The sequence below is a fragment of the Apium graveolens genome, chromosome 9 (assembly GCF_009905375.1).
Source record: "Apium graveolens cultivar Ventura chromosome 9, ASM990537v1, whole genome shotgun sequence".
Taxonomy (NCBI): Eukaryota; Viridiplantae; Streptophyta; class Magnoliopsida; order Apiales; family Apiaceae; genus Apium; species Apium graveolens.
In genome coordinates this window covers 289,386,396-289,401,950 of record NC_133655.1, presented here as the reverse complement: position 1 = coordinate 289,401,950, position 15,555 = coordinate 289,386,396, and the positions used below count along the sequence as shown (strand labels likewise).

The following is a 15,555-nucleotide window of genomic DNA, read 5'->3' as shown; positions in this document are numbered from 1 at the left end:
CTGTGAGAGTTTTTGAGTTTCTCTCCGTCTTATAATCTTTTTAAGATTTAAGAATTGTGGGAGGTGTGTCTTGTATTTAGTTTCTTCTGTATTATGGCGAACACGGAAGAGATTGGTAGGCAAATGGCGAGCTTGGATATTGTTGATGAAGAGAATGAGGAATTGGTTTTTGATGAGATTGTGGAGGAAGTCAATAAGTATGAATTGTGTCTTGTGGGGAGATTTCTGTCGGAGAAGACGATCAATGACAGAGCCATGAAGAGTAAGTTAGCAGATATATGGAAACCTGCGAGGGGGATAACCATTAAGGAGATTGATCCTGGTATATATCTGTTTCAATTTTATCATATTGAAGATCTCAAATGGGTCATGAATGGTGGCCCGTGGTCTTTCGACAATATTATGTTGGCATTGGCAACGATACCTACTGGTGAGAATCCTCTGAATGTACCGCTTTTGTCTGTTAATATATGGATTCAAATCCATGATCTGCCTTGGGGGTTCATGACTGAAACAGTAGGTAAGCTTCTGGGCAATTTCTTTGGTGAATTTTTATTATATGATCAGAAAAATGACAGCAGCTTATGGAGGGATTGTATGCGACTTAAAATAAAGCTGGATGTTAGTAAGCCGTTGAAGCGTAAGAAGAAGATAACAAACAGGAATGGAAAGGAGTTTGTTGTTCAGTGCAAATATGAACGACTGGGCGAATTCTGTTTTGTTTGTGGTATGGTTACTCACACAGACAGGTTTTGTCGGAAATTCCTAGAAAATGGAGGCGAAAGTATAATAAAGGAATGGGGAGCCTGGTTACGTGCTCCTCCGAAGAAGATCGCTAGCCAGACCAAGAGCAGGTGGCTGAGGGAGGATGGAGACGATGACTGGGATTTCAAATTTGGAAGGAGTAACAGTAACGTGAAATCAGGGGGGGTGGTTGTAACAGTCAGGGTGGAGGATATCAATCAAGGGCGAGATTTTAGGGGAAAAGATAAGGTGAGTACGGTATTGGCTCCAATCTCAAATTCGAATTCTAAGGAAATGAGCGGGGTGGAGTTATATAGTATTGGGCCGGATACGGAGGAATTAAATGGGCTAGCTATCTTAGAAAAGAAAAGACGTAGAGAAAATAACCCAATGCAGGATGGGAATTATCATGACACCAGCCCACATGTTCAAGTTCAGAATAATTTGGTTTTATATCACCCAGAGGCATCTCTTTCTGAAATGGATTGTGCTGCTTCTTCTCAAATTGATTTGGCTAAGCTTGCTAAGCAAGCTAGCCATTTGCAATTAATTACATAAGTTGGAACTGCCGGGGGTTGGGGAATCCTCGAGCAGTTAGAGTGCTGCGGGATCTTGTCAAGTCCCGTAAACCTGATTTTCTTTTTCTTTCTGAGACTCTTTCTTTTAGTAGTAGAATAAATGAACTCTGCTCAAGTCTGGGGTTTATGCATAGTTTTGCAGTTGATCGTGTAGGGAGGGGAGGTGGTTTAGCAATTATGTGGAGGAGTACTGTAAGTTGTACTATTAGCAGCTCCTCTACGAATCATATTGATGTGGAGATTTTACATGGCTCGTCTCCACAATGGCGTCTTACTTGTTTTTATGGATACCCAGAGAGAGAACGCAGACGTGATTCATGGGACTTAATTAGACATCTTTCATCTACATCAACGTTACCATGGTGCATAGTTGGTGACTTTAACGATATGTGTTTTCAAAGTGATAAGGAGGGAGAGCATGACCACCCTCAGTTTTTGCTAGACGGCTTCAATGAGGCCATTTCTGATTGTGACTTAATGGAACTTGATCTTAAAGGAGGACGTTTTACCTGGGAGAAGGGCAAAGGAACATCTAGTTGGGTCAGAGAGCGACTGGATCGAGCATTTGCAACAGACCAGTGGTGGCAATTATTTCCATTGTGCAATCTATCTGTGAGTCATGTTGTGTATTCAGATCATGACCCTATTCATTTAGATTTGTGTAATACGAAGCTGACCAAGAAACAATTCCGTTTCAAATTTGAAAATACGTGGCTCAGAGAGCCAAGTTTTCGTGGTGATGTTAAGAAACACTGGGATGAGCTTCCTCGGTTGCAACTTTTGCCTAAATTGGTTGCTATTTCGTCCGATATGGCCAAGTGGGGACGGAATTTTTTTCATAAATTCAGGGACAAATTGTGTAAGCAGAAAGAGGTCGTGAATGCTCTAGCAAGTAGAACAGATGAAGATAGTGTTAAACAGTACTTTGTGGAAAAGAATAAAATGCATGAGCTCTTGTTACATGAAGAAACATACTGGAAACAGCGAGCAAAAACCTTTTGGTTGGCTGAAGGGGATGCGAATTCGAAGTTTTTTCACGCGTATGCTTCTGCCAGGAAGAAAACTAATTTTGTAACGAAGCTGCGTAATGAAGAGGGAGACATGTTGACAAGCAAAAGTGATATGCATAGGGTGGTTTTGGAGTACTTTCATAGAGTCTTTGGGGAGCAGAGAAGTAGCATGGTTCTGGAGGAGCAGGTTTCTAGAGTGATCACAGACGAGCAAAATAATGCAATAATAGCGGATATATCGTTCGATGAGTTTATTAAGGCTGTCAAACAAATACATCCTGATAAAGATTCAGGGCCCGACGGATTGAATCCCGCTTTTTTTCAGCAATTTTGGCCAAGTCTGGGTCATGATGTTTTTGAGAGTTGTAAAGATTGGCTTCAGCAGTGCAAGTTTCCTTCTGAATTGAATGATTCAAATGTTGTACTAATACCAAAGAAGGAGAATGCGGATCGTATGACGGATCTTCGTCCCATAGCACTTTGCAATGTACTGTACAAGATTCTTGCGAAAGTGCTGGCTAATAGACTCAAGGTAATTCTTTCTGGTATTATTTCTGAAAATCAATCCGCTTTCGTTCCAGGGAGAAATATCTCTGATAATGTTTTAGTAGCTTTTGAAATAATTCATCATATGAAAAGAAAGCATTCTGGAAATGTGGGAGAAGTGGCATTGAAGTTAGATATTAGTAAGGCGTATGACAGGGTGGATTGGAGTTATTTGAGTACAAGGATGCATCAAATGGGGTTTTGTGATAAATGGGTAGATTGGATTATGTTGTGTGTGCAGACAGTGAAATATACGATCTGTTTTAATGGTGATCAGTTGGGTCCAATTCAACCAAGAAGGGGGTTGCGCCAAGGCGATCCATTGTCGCCATATCTGTTTTTATTATGCATGGAAGGTCTATCACGAGCTATCTCTCAAGCTTCGGAAGTTAATCTTATTCATGGGTGTAAAGTGAGTCGTTCTGCTCCAGCTGTCACCCATCTTTTGTTTGCGGACGACAGTTTTTTATTTTTTAGGGCTGATAATGAGGAGGTTATGAAAGTTAAGGAGATTCTTGATAACTATGCAAGCTTATCTGGCCAATCTATAAACTATCAGAAGTCAGTAATTTTTTTCTCTGCAAATGTTCGTAGGGATAAACAGGTCGAGATTTCTAATGCTCTTGAAGTGTCGACTGATCTCTCTAAAGGAAATTACCTGGGGCTTCCTTCGTTAGTAGGCAGGTCGAAGAATGGTGTATTCAAGTTTCTGAAGGATAAGATTTGGAAGAGACTGCAGGGGTGGAATGTGAAGGTGTTGTCTAAGGCTGGCAAGGCTGTTCTTTTAAAGAATGTTGCAACTGCAATTCCATCATACAGTATGTCTTGTTTTTTAATTCCAAAGAAGTTGTGTTAGGAAATTGAACGGATGCTAAACAGTTTCTGGTGGAGTTCATCTTCGAGTAATAGCAGAGGAATTCGATGGTTGTCGTGGGATAATATGAGTGGCACAAAGGACAGAGGTGGTCTCGGGTTCCGTAATTTATATGGTTACAATTTGGCCATGCTAGGGAAACATGTATGGAACTTTGCTCATAATCCTAGTTCACTAGCTGCTCGAGTCTTTAAAGCCAAATACTTTCCTAAGACAAATGTTTTCAAGGCAGAGAGAAGTGGAGGGGCTAGTTTCATTTGGTCTGGGATTTTTGCAGCCAAAGAGGAATTAAAACGTGGATTCAAATGGGTGCTTGGGGATGGTCAGAGTATGTGTGTGAAATCAGAGCCATGGCTTAACGGTAAGAATGATTATATGATTGATTCTGGCTACGATATTGCAGGTGACATGAAGGTGGCTCAACTGTTTTCTCAGGATACAGGTGGGTGGGACGTGGAAAAAGTGACTGGTATGTTTAGTGATGTTGATGCTCGAGCGATCTTGAATATGAAAATTCCCCGTTCACTGGTGTCAGACAGAGTTTCTTTGTTACATAGTAGGGATGGTTACTATACTGTTAAAACAGGTTATAAGTTGTGGCAAGACGGGAACAGACAACAGATAAACAACGATTCTTCTAATGGCTGGAAGAAGATATGGAAATTGCTGGTTCCTCAGAAAGTGAAGTTTTTCTTATGGCGGTTTTGCAGGAATAATGTCCCTGTTCGTTCAGTCCTTCAAAAAAGACGTATTGAAGTTCCTGTTGTATGTCCGATGTGTAACACGGGGGAGGAAAATTTAGCCCATCTATTTTTCAACTGTGCGTTTGCTAAGCAGTGTTGGCAGGCTTTGGGCGTAACAGTAAGTGTTGCTGAATCTGAGGATGTCTCAGGGTGGCTTCTTCATAAGCTTGGGGAGGAGGGTTATGATAGTCTTAGCAGGATCGCAATGACTATGTGGGCTATATGGTTTTTCAGGAACAAACGCATCTGGGAGAATAGGTCTGTTTCATCTCAATTTGCAGTTGATTGGGGTATGAGGCAGTTGCATGACTGGAAGTTTGCAGTCTCACAAGTTCAGTGTAGGCCTACGACTACTGCAATAAGAACTAGTGAAGAAAATCTGAAATGGGTTAGGCCAATTGCAGGCAAGCTGAAGGTTAATGTTGATGCGGCTGTTACTCAAGGATTATCATATTTTAAAGTAGGAATGCTTCTCAGAGACAGCACAGGGGAATTCAGGGAGGGCAAGACTATGCATTTTAGCAGAGAAGCATCAGTCTTGGAGGCTGAAACGGTGGCCATAGAGGAGGCTTTGGTTTGGATATGAGCAAAAGGATTCAAAGATGTCTGTGTGGAATCCGATTCTCTCTTAGCAGTCCAAGCGATAAATGGAGGCAAGATCTATCAGCAAGAAGTTGGACATAGTATCGATTTTTGCAGGGCATTTTTAGTTGCTAGACAAGATGTTGGTGTTAGGCATGTTAGAAGACTAGCTAATAGGGCAGCCCATAATATGGCTCGTATCCCTTGTGAGCTAAATTCTTCTGTGAGTTTTTTGATTCCTCCACGTAATGTGTTGGATTCTGTGGTGTATGATGCAATTTAAGTAATAAAGATTTTATTATTCTTCAAAAAAAAAAAAGAAGATAAATATACCTTATATTTATTTTGCTTGAGATTCCAAACAATGAACAAAATGGTTCACCCCGTACGTGTTTGTTCACTAAACCTAATTTGTTTTCACTTGCTAGATTTATAAAGAAATATAAGAGCTTCTATCATTTTCTACTAAGCCTGTTAAAAAAATTAAAAAATCTGATATCTGTTTAAAAAAATCGTATTCGTATCTGAGAAAAAACGAATATTATCTGTATTTGAAATAAAATAAATATTATCTGTACCCGAATCCGGCATATTCGAATCCGAAATAAAATATATATATGATATTTAAATTATATACATATATAATTATATATAATTTAAAATTTATTCTATTAGTTTATAGTGTGTGAATATGCATTAAATAATATATTTAAATAAATTTTACATGATTGTACACATAATTTATTTAATCAACTCTCCATCAATATTTTGTGAACATTTCATCAAATATTAACTCTTAGCATGTGTCCATGAATACACACTTGAAAAATCCTATATAAATCTATCATTTGAGTTTAATCGTAAACAAAGTTTTAAAATTATCGTTAATACGATAGGACCATCCAAAAAAATTAAAAAAAAATTGATATTCATTATAAATATCCGTATTTATATCCGAAGAAAAACGGATAATATCTATATTTAAAATAAAACGAATATAATCCATATATGCATCGGAATTATCCGCTTATCAGCACTTCTAGTGTTGTACAGGTGTATTTCTAGTACTCCCTCCGTCCCAATATACGTTTGCTCTTTTGACTTTCGGTACTATTCACGATAAACGATTGACTACTAATTTACGTCTAATCTATAATATCAAACATAGTCATGAGTGATCTCGTTGGATTCGTATTTATCAGTACTTTAATATAGTGAAATTTTTATATTTAATACTAATACGAATTTATAGATATTAACAATCAAAAATGTGCATTGACAAACGTGTCCAACACAAATAGAAAACGTTTTTAGGGATGAGAGCAGTTCTGTGGTGTGAAATGCAACTTTTGGGTGTTTGACTAGATGGTGCTTTCTTATTTAACGTACGTACGTACTGGCAGAAGAGAGAGTAGCAGCTAGGTTGTGTAAATAGATAGCTCTTGAGAGAATCGCCCTGCCATCCACTACATTGTTGATAATTTTTCTGCTCCTTCTGTCCCAAAATAAGTGTCGCTTTGACTTTTGACACGCTTTTTAAGGTATTAAAAAAAGATATTTGTATATATTTTTTTTCAAATTTTTTTTTTCTGAATTAAAATTTTGCATTTATATTTTTATTTAGAAAAAAAATTTATAAAAAAATGTATGCAAATACCTTTTTTTAACACCTCAAAATACGTGTCAAAAATAAAAGCGACACTTATTTTGGGACGGAGGGAGTACTTGGTAGTACACCTTTTTTTAGGTAAATTTAAGCTTCCTAAGACCGTGTTAACCTGCCGATTTATAATTTATCGGATATTTATTGAAAAATCGAATGATGAATTGATGATTTATAAAAAAATAGTCAAATATTATTGATCCGTTTTTAAATAGTTTATCGATAATTTTTAAAATCAACCGCTTTTATAACTATGTAAATACTAGAAGAAAAATGCTAGAGCTCAAATGCTGATGTGTCAATTATGTAATTACTAAATTTCCTGAAAATGATATGAATCACGCGTGCACATATATGAGCTCCAAATCGAAACGCTCCACATTCATGCAACGTTATTTGATAAGAAAATTGGGAAACGAATTTGGATTATCAGCTCAAACTAGAAAGCCAAACTAATTGCAAAGAAACGTCTAGAAATGATTTTTGCCTACTTACCCTTTTATGTATTTTTATATTGACGCGGACGTTTCTCCACAAATACAACAATGAACAAAGATGATCATCTACTCATCAGTCACCGGGTACTAGTATCCTATGTTTCTAATTGCACTACTGATTCGTAACTTTTAAACATTCATCGTAATGCTTTAATTACTTCTTGTGTTGCTCCAAATTGAATAACATGATAAATTTTCGAAGCTCCATATATTACACATGTGGTTTTAAGTTTATTTTAAGTTTATTTTCTACTGTGTATGTTCATGAGCACGTAACAAAGGTATTATGTTACATTTTCTGATTAATTTTTGCATTATTAATACTGATGTAGCCCCTGCAATATAGCACCTGCATGCACAAAATACCCACCTATGAAAACATGTCAACTTATAAAAGGTACCTAAATTTTAATGTTTAGAACACGGAATAAGGTATTTATAGAGACACAAAAAGACCATTTTTAAAAAGATAAATTAAGAACGAATAATGTTATATTACTTGGTAACTACCGGCTACCATTTTCTCCATCCGTCCCTAAAAACATTTTCTATTTGTATTATTTTGTCAATACACAATTTTGATTGTTAATATCTTTAATTTCGTATTAATATTAAATATAAAAACTTTATTGTATTAAAATATTCATAAATACGAATCTAACAAAATCACTCATGACTATGTTTGATCTTATAAATTATACGTAAATTAGTAGTCAATCACTTATCATGAACACTACGAAAAGTTAAAAAGGAAAGAATATTATGGGATGGAGGGAGTAATATTTTTTGGGGTTCGGTGTATGACAAATGTACATTTTTACTTCCCATATCATTTTCTCACCATAAGTGTATAATAGAATTTCTGAAATGAATGCACGAGCTATAATAATAATACGATATGTTACCATATAGATATCGTTTATCTTGTATCATGTCAAAACTTAAAAATATGTCGGTTCACGGAGGAATTAATGCGTTGAATAAAGAAAATACTACTCCCTCCCAAAATGATGTTCCTATATTGACTTCGGGTACTGTTCACGGTAAGCGATTGAATACTAATTTACGTCTAATCTATAATATCAAACATAACCATGAGTGATCTCGTTGGATTCGTATTTATCAGTACTTTAATACAGTGAAATTTTTATATTTAATACTAATACGAATTTAAAGATATTAATAATTAAAAGTGTACATTAACAAACGTGTTTAATACAAAGAGGAAACGTTTTCAGGGTGGGAGTACAATACAAGTGTGAGGTTAGGGGTTTGATATTTATTCATGGGCCTGTTCCCAAATCTTCTCACTTGAATATCCACGAAGGGTCATTTTCACAATGGTTCTAATGCATCTTTCACAGGCCTTGACAATGGAATTTAACAATAATTAATTAATTTAATTACATACACAGAACATGCATGGATTATGGATGGAGATTGTTGACGCAAATGCTCAAGCAATCTAATTTTTGTTTTTTTAATACAAATTGAACCCACACACCGTCATGATTATTATACATATAAATATACGCAATTATCTTGTTCTTGCAACTACTAATTACTTAACCCACTTTATATTTACTTGCATCAATCATGTCCACATTTTGAAATTTTTAGACAAGACAAGACGCAAGAGTGTAATTTTGAAATGTGAATGATTAGGTTAATGAACTGGTTGAACACCCCGTCCTTTTTATATTACCTGAGCTGATCATGATTAGGATTCAAATATCAGAACTAATCAGCTCATGATTTATCAATGATTTTTGAAAAATTAAATAATTTATTTGTGATTTTATAAAATTGGTCAAATATTTTTATTATATTTAGGTCTTTTACGTGGTTAAATTACCGAATCCATATTTATTCACAATAAGTCATTTTCAAAATTTTATTATATTTGCATTGCATTACGTTAAGTTTGACTAATCGAACTAGGGTCACGGGTGGAGCTGGGTTGGGATTCTCTGGGTTTCTTTTTGCATAGATTTCGTCCTTTTATTCATCATCTTTATTTTTTTTTCTTTTTAATTTACGTACGAGATGTATGGCGGAGATATTCAGAAACTGTGCTCTGTTCGTTCTATTGAGTGAATGAAGTGACTGTTGGTTATTAGTTATTACAGATTTACACAGTGCTTACAACTAATAGGCTCGAATTCAAAACAAACATACATGATACTCAGAACATAAATGGTATATCGACATACATTTGGTAGACATGAGTAAATAGCATTTGTAAATTCAGCTATGATTTCCATACCTCTCTGAGTTGTTAAGCAATGCACTTGAATCAGGCAAGAGAGGGTTTCTGACTGACCAGCAGCATCAGGCATCTCACGCTTTCATAGCTTATGTACCTAGCAAGAAAATGAATTGTTTGTTCAGATTTTCAATAAGGGACAGATAGTTAAACATGAATTCGAGACAAGTATATTAGCTTGTATTCAGCTCAAAGAAACATTATCTAATCATTCAAAAAGTCAGAAGTTGCATATTCTCGCACGATCAGGCAGGCGCACCCTAGAATTTCAGATGTCTACATTTTTGCTTGTAATACAATAATGCTTCAGTTGAATGTAAGATTCCCCGAAAATTAAATGATAAATATGATTATAAAAGCATTACAGCCAACTTATATAACTGGATGGCTTCACCAAGGATCACATAATTTTGCATCCTCTGCTACTGGTACAGGTCGCGTAATTGAAGCTTCAGTTTGTAAGCTTATCCTTATGGCATACAGTGAATTCAAGAGTCTATGTTCTACAATCTTAGCAGAAACACACGTAGCAGTCAACTCTTGTGGGACAAAATCTACTAGATAGTTAGGATGTTGTATGTTAGTTTCGTGCAGATAACTAACTTTATCACCCACCAATTCACCAGAAGTTTTTTCTATATTAATAATTAATGTTGTTTCAAGAAGAATCACATACCATTGACAAATAGAGCCCATGGCGACATCATTGTCGATTCATATCATCTTGATCAGAACAGTAGACTCTTACATGTACAAGTGGTACTACTAAAATTCGCATTCACTGTCATCATCAGCTTCTGTAGGATATCTTTCAAGCATAGGAAATCCCCAACTTTTACTATGCCTCTGTATAGAAACCCTGTTGTCACGAGATCTCTGAATATTAAGAGCGGATAAGTCTTGGAAGTCAAAACTATCAGAGTCATCACTAGTGCACCTTGGGCTGTATAAAAAACTATCCTCATCCTCTTCACCAAGAAAGCATGCGGCAGGTCCAACATGTTGGAGATTCTGATACGCAGGGACCATAGATAACTGATTATCGGTAGAGTAATCACTGACCTGCAAGTGCTTCTCACCTAACTCTCCATCTACGTTTGTTGACAAGAAGAGGGACTCATGATCATTAAAATTACCCTCATGGATAACTCTGTTGAGATTCCAGAAGCGATCTTGAGTAGATAATACAGCATTTCTGGTTCCTAATTGGTTGTTCGTTGAGAAGTTCTCTGACGGACCATAAAGACACTTTAGTGAGTCTGGATTACCCGAGAATGGTACTGGAAAATGGTCAAGCTTTGCATGGAGATAATTCTCATATTCTAAGTATCTCCCAGAATGGCGAGAGGAACAAAAGTTTGCTGAACTGGGTTCCGTTAGATTGCAGTTAAATAAATAACTTGAAACCGAACAAGATGATGGCAATGCACTCTCATCTTGCCTATCATGACTCTGCCAGTGATCATTGTCTCCAGAACGTGTCAATAAATTCATATTTCCATTGTAAGACGAAATTGATAAGCCTTGTTCATCTTTGTCTTTGCTGTAATCCCAACCTAAGAGAAGAGCGTGTGGTTCTGCCTGAAGTAGAGAGCTATTTGGATCATGGCATTTGTCAAAATTCTTGAGATGGTCCTCCCAGGAAACTGATCCATAATTTTCTGATTGTAACAGGAAACACGAATTTCTTTCTGGGAACAAGCTCTCAGTTAATGAGGCATCTATATTAAAGTCAGGCTTTACATATGTGCAGGGAATATAAGTTTTGATAGGGTAAGTAGTTGAAGGTAAGTCTGCATCTGCATAATCCAATTCCGGGGGAATCACATCACTGTGACGTTCAGATGAATATCGCGTGTAACAATAATCCTGGTACCCAGCATTTTCAGAATCCACCAAGTGATATGTATGTGTCCGATAATGTCCCCTAGAATGTGGATTATCATGTGGAAAGGAAGGTGACTCATATCGGGCACATTTGCTTTCTGGGAACAAATTCTCAGTAATAGAGGAATCTATTTTATGGCAAGGTTTAAAATCTCTGCAGGGAGTATAAGTTTTAATGGGGTAAGTAGTCGAGGGAGATTCTGCACCCACATTTTCCAGTTCTAGAAGAACCACATCTCTGCGATGTTCAGGAAAATATTGTGTAACACAACAATCCTTACATGCAGCATCATCAAATTCCATTAAGTGATTTTTATGCAACCCATAATGCCCCCTGGAATGTGTATTGTCATCAGGGAACAAAGATAATCGATCCGGGGCCCTAATTTCTGCTTGACTATATTTTGGCTCCCAATCACACTGCAAGAAGACATAATCATCAGCACAAATATCAAGACCCAGGCTTTGCATAGCAAGTGTCCCATATTCACATTAAAGCTGAAACATCATACATTTTCTTTATTGTCTTCAGTAAACAGGCGATTAAGGAGCATGCCGACCAAACTAAACCTGAGACTATCAAAACTGAGTCTGAGATATTAACAAAAAAATAAATAGGAGATTCTTGAATAGTAATGTGGATACCCCTCTGAAGAGAGCTCGCCAATTTCCTGATGTAAAGTACCAGAAACCCACTGACGTAATTTTCGCCTCTTTAACTCAAAGATTCCTTTGTCACAATGCTCGACTCCTACAAGTAAAGGAAAACTTCAGTTCTGGTACATAAAACATTGCATTAAATGTTCTGTTCAAAATAACCAGAAACAGTAAACATACTTGGAGTCTAGTCAGTAGAGTATGCATCTCACACTCACTATGTTTAAGATTGACTATTGGAATGTAAAATGATAGTAATCACTTGTAAAAGTTTTCTTTCAGTATCACAAAGATGAGAGGAGAAATATGGATGCTAGAGATTTTACGAAAAGCTACAATTTACCTTTTCTTTAACTCCACTAGGCAGCAAACTAATTTGAAAGAAACCTAGAAAATCACTGTCATCACATAAATCTTTAACAGATATACGTTGTCTCCCCCTCTAGAACTTAAATCCTTATGATTGTGAAAACTATCAATCTGAGGGCACTTTCAGAAACTTATGGGTTATGACACAATCTAAACTGGAGACTAATTTTAGATTGTTCACTTTACAACAAATATTGATGAACCTTCAGAACAAAACGAATCTTCTTTTTAGCTAATAAGATCAAATTAAATGAAACTAGTAGTATTAAACGTAAATGTTCCTGTTTATTGTGCTCACTCTTTGTAAAAATTAACTGTAATCATGTGACAAGAAGTATGATGCAATGATCAAAGGGAAATCTTCTTATTTAACAGAAAATGCCTAGATTATACCTGTATCTTTAGGGTAACTCTGCGAAAATGAGTGCAAATGATTGTAGTTACTGGGTGTACCCTTTTCATTCAGAAATGGGAAAATCATGTCTTTGTCGCTACTTTCTACCATGTTTATCATCTCTGCAGCATGATATAAATGACTAGTATAAGAGGATGAGCAAATAGGTAACACAAAAAATCTTCAATCTCCAACGTATCAACATTTATAATTGTCAAAAGGTCAAGTATGCCCACCACAGCTCTTTGATGCACAAACAGGAGGCGTTAAGCAAGAGTGATCAATGGATCTTTCAGTTCCAATTGGAACTGACAACTTTGGTTCATCATATTTCTGTTTCAACTTCATTGTTTTCTCTGCATATTATAAAGTTTGAAGTAGCATTATTAGAAAGAGATGCAACACACTTTCCGAGTCTAATTTGGAAATCATCCGATGTCTAAACATAAAGTAAGCTAAGATAAACCTTATATGCCTAACTTAAATACTACCTCTTTCATACTGGTTTGTCTCTACATCCATAAATTGGCTCTTCTCTCCATCCCTAGGATACAATTCACTTCGACCTGCTTCCTTCTTTAGTTTCTTGAAATACGCAAACTCAGAAGTTTTGGCACCGTCAGCTGTACGTTCTTCATTGGTCAATTAAGTATTCCAAGCAAAAGTCCAGGTGCATCCAACAAAGATGCATAAAGAACAAAGGGAAAACCGAGGAAACCGCTTAAATCATCAATCACCAAGAGACTAGTAGTCATGATTACGATATGGGGAAGAAACCAGAAACTCACTTCTCGGTTCCTGTACTGGCTCACGTGCTTCAGAACACACACTTCGCCCCCTATCTTGCAAATGATGACTTTTAGGGTCCGGAAATTTCCTTTTCCTGTTCCCCCTCGTATCTACCAGCAATAGATTTAAATGATAGCAACCAAATAAACACAATCAATTCCAGCAACATAAATCTCCAACACGACACAAAATGAACTTAACGACAAATTCTAATTCGACTTGATGATACTCCAAATAGGAACAAATAAACGTCACGTCACGTACTTCACTCGATACAACACAATCACACTTACACATTTCACCGAATTAACTTAATAACAAAAACACACCAACTGATTACCTCGATCATCTCCTCTAATCGAAATTAACGAGATTAAACTTAACGAAATTAATCGAAATTTACGATACAATTTAAACAAGAAAAAACACATACATATTCGATTCCTTCAATTTAAAAGCTAATAAAGTGCGTAATCAAAAAAACACACACACACAAACACACACACAGGGGCAATTATATAAAATTAGGTAAGATTAGTGGAATAAAACCTTGATTATGAGGAGCGAAATGAAGATGAGAGGCAGATTTAGCAGCTCTGATCGATGAATTATTGAGGCGATTATTGGATTTATCTCTAGGTTTTATGATGTTGTTTCGCCTCATTTTTCTTCGATTTGTTTTCGAGCCCTACTCACTGTGATGCATTTTGTGTGTGTGTCTGTATGTTTTCATACAACTTATATTGGCGCCAATTGTTGGTTTACTTATTGACAAATACAGGCTATAACCTTAAAATATATATACGTTTTCATAAATTTTCGAAAGGAGCGAGAATTTAAAATTTTAAAAATTGAATAAAATTAAAAAAAAATGTCTACGGTTTCAAATTAGATGTCACGGTGTATATATATATGCTATTTTTCGTAACTTTTTTATCCTCAATTTCCGACTTCTGACATTTTTAATGCTAATTTTTATATTGTAGTCTGAATCGAGTTAAGTCAAGTTTAAACTTACTTTACAGATTGAAATGTATATTTTGCAGAAAAATAAAAAAACTCAACATCATATTACAGGGTTTTTCTCGTTGTATTACAGAAAAATTTAACTGTATAATGGAATTCGAGTATTTGAAGTAAAAAAAACATGAGATATGGCATTTATGTGGCAACATTTAACCGGTTCGATCCTAGTTTAACCCGAAAATTTCTGAGATAAGTTACTCATTTGTAAGGTTATAAGCCATATTTGTAAAAGAAAATTCTCTAACATTATCTGTGCAAGATTCTTCAGTAATTCTAGTTGCAACATGGCATCAGCTGCTTGTGGATTTGTAGTTGCACCTACTAATGTCAATTCTAATACTACAAATAAAACCACTATGTTATCCTTCAACCATGTCTCTAACCAACAAATTTAGACCCCTGGGACTGATTTTTGTGTGTCTGGTTGCAGGACCCAAAAACTCCCTACCCTGTGTTTTAAGCTTCAACAATGTGAACTATGCAAACGTATCGATGAAAAATTATGCATCAGATGAGATCCAAGAAGTCGAATGAGTAGGATAACATGTACCAGAACTCTAGAAGTATCATTCTGGTTATGCCTTTTGTGATAACTTGTGTTTATCAAGTTATCAACCAGTTTTTCTCTATAGTTCTGGTGGCCCTTCATACAGCTGAACCTCGATGAATTAATAATCAATAATGTAATAACCTCGCTAAAATAATATTTTTCTCCGGTCCCAACATAATGGAAACAATGTATATTTACTCCCGATAAAGTAATAAACTCGCTGAAGTAATATTTTTTCTTGGTCCCAACCATATTACTTTAAAGAGGTTTAACTGTATCATGGGCGCTTGAAGGTTGGTCTAACAAGAAACACTACAAAGTTGGGACTTAATAGTCAATTTCATGTGGATACAATGCTTTATGCAACAAGTTTCTGTTGG

General features: G+C 36.0%; 1 protein-coding gene across 3 annotated transcripts; it reads right to left on the bottom strand.

The window, feature by feature from the left end:
* Window positions 1–7,498: 7,498 nt before the first annotated feature.
* Window positions 7,499–14,347, bottom strand: LOC141684715 (uncharacterized). Of its 3 annotated transcripts, XM_074489809.1 has the most exons (10): window positions 14,149–14,347; window positions 13,599–13,709; window positions 13,302–13,442; window positions 13,047–13,166; window positions 12,810–12,932; window positions 12,036–12,141; window positions 11,903–11,960; window positions 10,180–11,810; window positions 9,504–9,600; window positions 7,499–7,586 (listed from the first exon to the last, which is right to left on the bottom strand). In XM_074489809.1, exons 1-8 carry the CDS (start codon window positions 14,261–14,263, stop codon window positions 10,269–10,271), a joined length of 2,316 nt encoding a protein of 771 aa, XP_074345910.1. In that variant the 5' UTR covers window positions 14,264–14,347; the 3' UTR covers window positions 7,499–7,586; window positions 9,504–9,600; window positions 10,180–10,268. The 3 variants fall into 3 exon arrangements, with proteins under 3 accessions (XP_074345910.1, XP_074345909.1, XP_074345911.1); XM_074489808.1 differs by lacking the exon at window positions 7,499–7,586 and having other exon boundaries at window positions 9,314–9,600; XM_074489810.1 differs by lacking the exon at window positions 7,499–7,586 and having other exon boundaries at window positions 9,314–9,600; window positions 13,302–13,433.
* Between the last annotated feature and the right edge of the window lie 1,208 nt (window positions 14,348–15,555).